Raw genomic sequence first — 10,205 nt, 5'->3', positions numbered from 1 at the left:
AGAGGCTATAAGTATAGCTCTCTTTGATGTAAACATTCATTCGCTTATAATGCAATCTAAATCTCTCTTCTTTCTCTAAACTCAATCTCATGGAGTAATTCCAAATCTGAAGCTGAACTCTAGATGTTGCGTTACTTGCGTACTTTGACATTTACTGTATTGTGCTGATCAAAATTAAGATTTTTTATAAGTTTGAAGAATGTTCACAAGCTTTTTAAAATTAGTGCCGCATATAATATTACATATTTATAGGTATTCTACCCAGTTTCGCTTAGCTTAGCTCACTTGGTAAGAATTCGAATCCCGCAAGTGAGGGGCACTTAGAAGAGAATTGCCCTTACAAGTTACAACCCCCTTCTTTCAAGTGCCTACGCTTCTGGGTTGGGCCTTGTACAAGGACGGCCCAAAGTTATTCATCTTACCAGAAAAAAAAAAATCTATTTTGTGTATTATTGCATAAAAGTTCTATTTTGTCCTTTTTGTGTATTATTGTCAATATTGATTATCACCAAGCATTTCCTCTCCCCTTTAAAAAAAAAGTGTTTCCTCTTCTGATAATGTTAAGAGGTTTTATACCATTTTGAAATAAAGAGTACTCTGTTACAAGATTACAACAGAATAAAATTCTTTAATTAATCTACAATATTTCAAAAATTACACCTCTCCGTCTCTGATAGGTTTATTTATTTATTTTAAAGAGCCTTCATATTATATCTTTTCCCTCCAAATTATTGTAAATCCACATAAATATAAAATTTTCAATACTCAACTTTAAGGAGAAATAACAGTGAACTTCGTTATCACTTATCTAGGGCTGTTCAGAATACGGTCTGGACCGCACCAAACCGCAACCCAAATCGTTTTTTCGCGGTTTGGGTTGGTTTGCGGTTTTAAAATTGCGGTTTGGGTTATGATTTCAAGCAAACAACGGTTTGCGGTTTGGGTTGGGTTTTAATTTTTGTAAACCGAAATCGCACCATAAACTGCAATTTTATATGAATTTTTTTTCTAAAAAAATTAAACACGCCTGACAAGGTGGCATACGAGTATACAACTGAAAAAAGTAGTTTGAGGTAAAGAACTTGGACACTTATGATAAATTATTATTTATGTTTAATTATGAAGTCAACTTCATATTTATTTGGACTCTTTATATTTATTAACAATTTTTTTTATTACTCTTAGATTACGAAATTAATGTTGCGGAGGACAAAATGGTTAAACCGCAAACCAAACTGCACCAAACCGTTTTGTGCGGTTCGGTTTGGGTTGGTTTGGCTAAAAGTGCGGTGCGGTTTGGGTTGGAAAAATGTCAAACCGTATATGTGCGGTTTGGGTTGGGTTACATCTCAAACCGCACCAACCCAAACCGCGAACACCCCTACACTTATTGGTTCATTTTATTAGAGAAACTTACTAAAAAAAATTATGTTGAGTAATATTTGGATATAATAGCTATGTCATGAATTAGTATCATGTCTCGGAATTAAGTTTATGACGAGATGTCCTCGATTTATCTACCAAATATATATGGATCTATTGTTCCATTAGAATCATGCATTGTGTGCATTTGAATCACGCAGTCTTTACGCTTACTTCTATTATAGATTGACTGAATCCCTGTAATACAAAAAAAAGTATTCTTCCATTAGAATCACGCATTGTGTGCATTTGAATCTACTGCCAAAGGACGCCAAAACAAAATACATGAGTCTATTGTTTAATAATACATAGAGATTTGGTGTTGGTCTCTACTCTCTAGTCAATGTCTTTAAAAATAAACTGAGGCTATTGACAAATTCAACCTTCTCTTGTTACATCCCATCTCCAGGACTCTTTAAATCATTGAATTAGTACAGTGCATTGGCATCATCAACTTCATTATTATTGTGAATTTGTAAGTATGTAGAAATTTCGAATGACCATATACCTAGACTTTTGACAATTGATAGTTATTGTCTGCTAACATGCTTTAATTATAGTAATATATATTGAAATGTAATTGGAGAAGTTCACAGAACCATGATCAACATAATTCAGAGCGAAATCATACACACAGTAATATAATTGCACCTGAATGTTTTCTTTTTCTAGCTCATTTTTCAAATACAGAAATCAGTGGAAGTAAAATACATAGACAATCAAATAAACCATGAAACACCAACAGATCTAGATATACACCAGATCTCCAGATGCTATGGCCATTTATTCAGTTCACACGACACTTTTTTGTTCTTCTCTCTCATAGCTGACAGAAAAGAAACCACACATATCGTTCATAATACATAAGAGACGGATGCTCGTCTTTAATCACAGGTGCATGGGTCGCAGCTGCAGTCATCTCCACAGCCGCACTCAGCCTTTGCGTACATCCTGGAGATAAAACGAAGAAGTTAACAGCCGACAGTCAAGCTCAGACACCACATTAAAGCAAGACCAGCACCATTTTCAACTCTAAATCACATTTTCTTTAGCAAGGTTAATAAGAGAGGCTGGAGAACGTGGGAGTAAAACCGGAATATTTATCAGCAATCATATTTATTCAAGTTTCATTCTTCCTAAGCAACCTATTCATTTAACCAAGTGGGAGCTCCTCAGGTTTCGATTCTCGTCAACCCAATGTTTGGGGTATTGTGGTGTCTTCTGTGACCTTCTAATTTGCAAAGCACAAGAACTCATTTAAACATCATTAGTTGGGATCGACAAGTCAAATTACGCTGGTAATGGAAGAGGGGTAATACAAACATCTCTGGGAGGCCTTTATAAGTAGAAGTTTCCTGCATGTGCAAAGGTTCTCTTGGTAATAGACATACAGGAGAACAATTTTGTCAAGGGTGCATAGATTTTAAGCCAAATATACAAAAGCACAAGTATCCGTTCAGGTGCCTTTCGAGAGCTCCCTCACTTGTCGAAAGGCAATAACAACAGGATCGAGAAATCCAATTTTTTTAACTCTCGAAAACTTTATAATGCGCATTTAATAATCCATAAAATATTTTCAAATGGCAAAGAGACTAGACTAATAACGACCCTTACGCTTTCTTCCTACCTTTTTTGTATAACAGGGAATCAGTCAATCTATAATGGAAGAATACTGATCGATAAATTACAAACAGAAGCATGAGCTTTACGAATTCCAATCATCAAGAAGGAAATATAATTATATACCTGTTGCAGTTGCAGTCGTCACCGCAGTTGCAGTTGTCGCCACATCCACAGGTCCTTGGGGCCATCTTCTTTTTCAGAGAATGCAAATAACGCTTGGGAAGAAAGGATATTGAAGAAGAGGTTGATTTTTAATGTAGTTGAGATGATCCAGTATTATGAACAATGACCCCTTTATATAGAACATTTCTAGGCACTTAGTAAGCATCTCATACATACACGTTTGATATCTTGGCTATTCACCATGTCAACTCAAAACAGTACCCCACAAACAAGTCAGCAACAAGCAATGAAAGCAAAGGTCTGTAATACAAGTATAAAAAGAGTGGTGGAGGATAAGCATCGCCGGCTGAAAGTTACATAAAAGACTTTAACTTTCGTATTATATGTTACTTCTTGTGAGATAAAATCAATGAGAACCACTTATTATAACTGAATCTTTTACTCACTATCAAACATTATATTCCTTATCTAAAACAAGAATACGTCTTTAGTTCTGCAACTTGCAACTCAATGATTTTTAACCACAGTTCTAATTCGACTTTTCTTTTCCATCAGATCAAAAGTGAGAAAGTGGGGATGGGGAAATCGTCACACAATGCTTTTGGAAGCACCATGCACATGGTTCCTCCAAAAGAATTTGCACTTTACTTAAACTGATCACAAGGATAATTCTAGATGAATACTTCCTCCGTTTTCTTATACTCGCAAGTCGCAACGTTGAGATGTACTCAAAGACCAAGGAGAGGAGAGAGATAAAAAAGAACATCTATGTGCTAGGAGACATAAAGAGAGAATATATTGCCGAAAATGACAATGTTATTAATAGAGAGCTTCCTAAATTGGGAAACGTTGCAAGTATTATGAAACAGATGAAGTATAAAACATGTTCATTTTTAGTATAAATTCAATTATAGTTATTTCAAAAAAGGACCATACTCATATGAAGCACTATATACAATTTAAAGGGTGCTTCTACATGTATACAATTTTGGGGGTGGGGGGAGCCATTCAGGGCATTCACCATCTTTTTTTTCCCATTCTTCTTGTGTAAAGCATATGATCATACTTCATACATTCATAAGCTTCTGATTTCGTAAAATCCATCCAAATTTATTCCCCTTTTTTCCTCTTCTTTTTCACTAAGATGTCTAAATTAGATGATTTCAGTCATGAAGCCCATATAGGAGGATGAAACTGAACCATTGACTCAGACTACAACTTCTTTAGCATAGAGTATACAACCAGATATCTCTAAATCTATCTCTGTCACTAAATTTTATATAAGCTTATCCTACAAAATTAGATAGACAAAACTTGAAAAAAAAAATACTGAATGATGTTCGTTTCAAAAGCTAATCAAAGTCAAAGTTGAATAATTCCACCAAATTTGCAATAAAACATCATGAATCATGCTTCTTTGGCATTTTTGCAAGTTGACATTGATTATTATGTAGAATTAAGCATCATATATAGAAAGAATGACTTGTTCTAAACGACTCCCTATTAGTGAAATCACATAATGGCAATTGGCTTCAATCATGAGCCAACACAATGTTTTTGTTTTCTATATTCAACAATTCTAAAAAAGGATAATAAAGTAATGCATTGCTTGATGTGTTGACATTCATTTGAAAAAAGCTCACTAGTTCTTAGAAAAGAACAGCCAATCATCATTTTTCACTATATCTAACTTGATCTAGAAAACATTACTGGATTATATGAAGACTCCAATCATCGTATTCTCGATCTTTTCTTTTCTTTCTCCACACCTTAAATGACTCCATAGTATTCTCAATCTTTTCCTTTCTTCCCTCCACGCCTTAAATGACTCGATAAAGGGATAGCTAATCTACCGATATATTATCTAGTCTCAGTCTAGCAGGCTCTCCACCACTGACAAGCAATTTCAAAGCAGTTTTTAGATCCGGTATCCCCTCCTCCAAAACTGCACAAACTGGGTAGATAGGGATACCACAAACCCTTCTCTGTAGCTCTTCCAATACACATTCAGCCCCTGCCTCATCAATTTTATTTGCAACTACTAAAGAAGGGCGGTCCGATAAACCTTCTTGATAATGCTCCAACTCTAAAACCAAATCTCTGAGTTGCTCCCATGGTGGAATCCCGTTGCGGCCATCAAGCGCAGCAGCCAGATCTACCACATATGCTAGGATTTTTGTCCTTTCTATGTGTCGCAAGAAAGCATGTCCAAGACCACGATTCTCATGAGCACCTTTAATGAGTCCTGGGATATCAGCCACTGATATTGAAAGTTCATCGTACTTTAACTTTCCTATATTTGGTCTCAAGGTAGTAAATGCATAATGACCTACAGCAGGTTTAGCCCTAGACATAGCACCCAGAAGAGTGCTTTTGCCAGCATTTGGCATTCCCACAAGGCCCACATCAGCAATACTCTTGAGCTCCAATATCAGACTAGCCTGTGATCCAGGCAAACCAATTCTTATGTTAGGTGGGTTATCATCATCAGACCTTTCCAGGCTATCATTCCTCTCAAAACCATGATTTATATTTTTGACGTTCTTTACACTTCGTCTCCCAGATGACACACTGCCCAAACCACCTTCTCCCCCATGAGCAACAACTAATTGCTGCCCCTCTTCAGTCAATTCAGCAATGTTATATTGTATATCTTCTAGAAACTCTTCCGGCATACTACTATCAGTTTCCAGATCACTATCGTCGGCCAATAAGCTTTCGCAATCATTTGTATCATCATACTGGGATAAAAATGCTTTCCCACTATATGTTCGTTTACCATGTGGAGAACAAGTTTTAATGGAAGATACAGTAGAGTCAGGCCTGATATAAGCTGAACTCTCAGCAGTATTATTAGTAGAAGAAGATAAGAGATGTGCACCATTCTCCACCAGATCCATCTCTGATTCAGGTGAGAGGAGATCAGAAGTCACAGTACCTGGAACATCCCAAGGATGAGTCCCAGAAGACAGTTTTTCCACTGTTGAAGAGATTTCACCCTCCACTAGATGGATAACAGTACCAACAGGTACTTGCAAAACCTGCAGCACAAACTACAAAACTTGAGCAATCAATCAACCACAACACAGACATACAGATACTAGTAAAACGAAATGACCCTGAAAAAAAAAAGATCAAGAACATATAAAGCTCAGATATCGTAACCTTATCTTCTCCACGGCTACCGATCTTATTTTTTGAGGCTCCATGCCCTCCCCTTCCTCCATTCTACTATCCCATAATGGTATTTATCAATAGTGGATCAATCAAACTAACAACATTTTCTAGTTAAAATGTTCAAGGACCCAAAATACATCATATAGCAGATACATACAATGTGATGCTGCAGACCACGGAAATCCCATACTGCAGAGGTGCACTGCAGAATCACATCACCACCTCTTCCACCATTTCCACCTGTAAAGTTGGGGATAAACAAAGACTGTTTATCAACCAAAATCAAATAAATAATCCCATGATCATCACTAAGCACAATCACCACAAATTCAGAGTTCCAGTTAGTGTAACACCCACCATCAGGCTTGCCATAGCGATCAGTACGACTACGATGCAAGCTGCCATTTCCACTTCCACCTTCACCTCCCTTAACATGCAACCTAAACCGGTCAATCATTCTCCTCTCCTGAAAACAATTAGTAACCCTATTTTAACTATAGGCCTAACAAAGAAGAAGATGAATGCCTCTTTCTTTGTACTCGAGCAAATAATGACATAGCTAAGGGGATAAGTCACAAACCTGCAGAGGTGTAGCCTTTCCAGGAGCATTAGAATATGAAGAATGTGACAAAAGAAGCCTTGGGGAAGTCAAAATTCTTCTTACAGATTCTGCTTGGTGAAGATACTTCACTTTGCATAATGATGTCCTTGCTGCTAACATGTTTGTCTTCACTTTTCCTGAATCAACTAACTACATAAAATATGCCACATATCAATCTTCTCCATTCAGAGCTTTTTTAGTCATTTACTTGATACAAAAAGCATAAGCAGAACCTGCATTATGACAATCACTAATAAAATCAATATGGTTACTAAATCCCTGCCGTTACCCCTAACTCTTCACTGTATCTTTACTCTAGTGTCAGACACACTACACTAGATAGGTATGAAACCCACTTCCAAGTTCCAACACTTCCATTACGTTCCGTGCGGCACAACATTACTTCAAACTAAAATCATATTGCCATCGCATGGCGTATAAATTACCAACTTTCATCTGATTTTTATTCCTTTGCTCAAGTTTTCACGTGCTTTGGAATTCTAGTGCACCACTTGCTGAAACCCATTGAAAGCCCACTTGTGAGTGTTCCACATTTGAGAAAGAGGAGAGATTGTTACACTTTATAAGGTAGAGGCGTTACTCCTACTATCACCAATTGGTTTTAGTATGAAACCTCCTTTGGGCTTATAATTTGGACCAAATCTATCCTCCTCCTTATTCGGGTCACCCAGGTATGTTTCGTATTGTTTCTAAATTCAACACTTCTCAAGGAAAGAGAGCAACTAAAAGAAGCTAAATTATGTTGTAGGAGCTTATAGAGACTCATTGAGAATCAAGTTCATTTTTATGCTTTAAAATGATTAAAGTATTTCTATCATTTGAATCATGTAGTAGAATGAGACCTATGTGGATTGTGGACCACTTGATTTCAAGTTGTTCATTAAAATTATGATTTAGCTACTTCTAAGCCCTAGAATTTAAGTATCTCTTACAACATATGGTTGTAATACCCCTAAAATTTAAAGCTTTTGATAGCAAAGGATTCCTAGAAAATGATTTTCTACCAAAAATAAGTTGTTTAAATCTCATTTAATCAATTACAATTATTGCTAAATTTAGTGGGAAGTTGTGGGCTAAAACCCAAACTCTTTGTTCAAACTAAAATTTCCAACAACAATGCAATCAACTATCAAGTACCATAACAAAGAGAACTAAATCAGTCTATGCAAATCGATTATGGAACCCTAATGCCATAACTAAAAAGAAAGAGGCATTTCATCGAACAGGTGGTATGCATACATTAACATAACCAATGTGAACAAGAAAAATAGAACAAGTAAAATGAAACCCAAAATCCAACTCGTCAATATATAGAACTCCTAGAAAATACAAACATTACAACAACAACTGCATGGGAAAAAAAGAAGATAGAGAATCTACAAAAAACGTACAGAAATTCAGATGAGGGGAAAGGGAGGAAGTGAAGATTAGAGAAAGTGTTCACTGACTTAAAGATGGGCAGGGAGAACGTCGGATTCCTTGCGTTTTGCGTCGTGGTGAAAATTTCTTCGTTGCCGGCGACAAGTGATGTGGTCGGGAGAGAGAGAGCGCGCGGGGGATGAGGGACCATAACATTCACACAATGCGAAATTGCGAATTATGTACTACGCTACTACTCCTGCTTATTTTTGTTTTTGTTGGTCCTATTTAGTATTTAGAATCTCGACACTATTTATAATTACAGAGAATTTTCTAAATTTTTCAATATACGATAAAAAAAATATAATCATATGTGGTCTTGTTCGATTAAGGTCAAAGATGTGCATTTTCAAAAGCGAAAGTCAAAATAAGAAGAACATAAATAAACACAAAGAAAAAATGATTACGTTTTTTAAAGGGAAGTTAATTAAGTTTTTTTAGGAAAATATATAAAGTTTTTAATATATAAAAAATGATTAGGGGTATAACTTACAAGTGTATTGTTAAAAGTCCTTATTCCAATTCAGTCCACTTGAACTTGTCGGACTATACTCGTATTCAAATTTTTAAGTCCAAATATTTTTGTACTAGATTTGGGCTCACTTATCTGGAGTCCGATAAGGCCAATCCAGTCAAAAAATTATTTGAACATAATATATATATAATGTATGTTTTGAAATAATCTTTAATTGTTGAGGTTTGGACTTTTTAAGGTTCCCACTCTAAATTCTCTTACGTGGCGCTAGAATTTTCACTTCCCCTCCAAAAGTCCAGAGTGAGAACTGAAAAGACAAAAGTTACCTTAATCTTTTGGCTCCTTTTGTATTCTGCATTTTATAAGAATTTAATTTCATATATGAAAATTACTTTATGAAATTAATGTAACGGGTCCAAATTTTCAAATTTCAATGATTCAGTCATGGGAAACATTGTGAACCTAATTACTTCCTCCTTCCTCTATTAATTTACCCGTATTCCTTTTAAGGGTGTCCCTTATTACTTTACCCCTTTCTTTTTTTTTTTGTTTTTGGAATGAGACTACAAACTTTTCATCACACATACATTTAACTTTAATATAAAATAATAGTTTTTCTTTCTATGACCCACAACATTATTTCTCCTAAAACTCTGTGCAAAAGAAAGGGGTAAACTAATAGAGGACGAAGGGATAGGAAAAAAATTAATACTTCCTACGTCGTTCTGTTTCAAATGAAACGTATGGTATTGGCCGGGGATATATGCAATGAGAGAGATAGAGAGAGAAAAAGAGGGACTCATGTGATGAGGAGAGAGATACACAAAAGTGGATACCAAATAAAGTAATGTTTCATTTATTTTAATACAACCTAAAATGGTAAGTGTTTCATTTATTTAGAACGGATAAAGTATATTATAATAATCGGACTGGACTAAATTCAGATTCAAAAAAAAAAAAAATTTCAAGCTGGACTGAACTCAACAAATATTTGGAACGGATTTGGATTAAATTTCTCAAGTCCAAAAAACGTTGAACTAGATTTAGATTTTGCAAAGTTCAATCCGATCCAATCCACTTACACCCCCAAAGATGAATACTAGAACTTTTTGCACGCGTGCTTGAATTTTTTTTCGAAACCGAAACTCGATTTTCTTCGGCATAAAGGTCAAAATTTGAACATTAGACATACGAAGCATAATTGTTTTTAGTTGCAAATTTTGATTGGTTTAGTTTCTGTCACCTAAGTCTCCCACCATTATTTTTGTATTTTTTTTTACTTTTCAAAGTTAAATTCTATGAACAAAATAGAAATTTTACTGAATTTATTTATGATTTTTAATA

At 35.4% G+C, this 10,205-nt stretch overlaps 1 protein-coding gene across 4 annotated transcripts; it reads right to left on the bottom strand.

Annotated features, from left to right (window-relative positions):
- Positions 1 to 2,064: 2,064 nt before the first annotated feature.
- On the bottom strand, positions 2,065 to 8,601 carry LOC104895092 (probable GTP-binding protein OBGM, mitochondrial). Of its 4 annotated transcripts, none has more exons than XM_057395386.1 (7): positions 8,416 to 8,601; positions 6,926 to 7,179; positions 6,703 to 6,811; positions 6,503 to 6,585; positions 6,334 to 6,396; positions 3,169 to 6,209; positions 2,065 to 2,373 (listed from the first exon to the last, which is right to left on the bottom strand). In XM_057395386.1, the coding sequence occupies exons 2-6, from the start codon at positions 7,064 to 7,066 to the stop codon at positions 5,013 to 5,015; spliced, it is 1,593 nt and encodes a 530-aa protein (XP_057251369.1). In that variant the 5' UTR covers positions 7,067 to 7,179; positions 8,416 to 8,601; the 3' UTR covers positions 2,065 to 2,373; positions 3,169 to 5,012. The 4 variants fall into 4 exon arrangements, with proteins under 4 accessions (XP_057251369.1, XP_010679810.2, XP_010679809.1 ...); XM_010681508.4 differs by having other exon boundaries at positions 6,926 to 7,092; XM_010681507.4 differs by having other exon boundaries at positions 6,926 to 7,096; positions 8,416 to 8,600.
- Positions 8,602 to 10,205: the final 1,604 nt, after the last annotated feature.

Source organism: Beta vulgaris, chromosome 6, assembly GCF_026745355.1.
Source record: "Beta vulgaris subsp. vulgaris cultivar EL10 chromosome 6, EL10.2, whole genome shotgun sequence".
Taxonomy (NCBI): Eukaryota; Viridiplantae; Streptophyta; class Magnoliopsida; order Caryophyllales; family Amaranthaceae; genus Beta; species Beta vulgaris.
This window is presented reverse-complemented; position numbering and strand designations above follow the sequence as displayed.

What these genes read in the sequence shown, in the direction of transcription:
- LOC104895092 (XM_010681508.4), bottom strand. Translation starts at nt 8,542, where the DNA reads ATGTTATGGTCCCTCATCCCCCGCGCGCTCTCTCTCTCCCGACCACAT. An exon ending in TTCTCCCTGCCCATCTTTAA is followed by an intron (nt 7,093 to 8,415) that starts GTCAGTGAACAC and finishes TTATGTAGTTAG; the next exon opens with TTGATTCAGGAAAAGTGAAG. An exon ending in TCGCTATGGCAAGCCTGATG is followed by an intron (nt 6,586 to 6,702) that starts GTGGGTGTTACA and finishes CCAACTTTACAG; the next exon opens with GTGGAAATGGTGGAAGAGGT.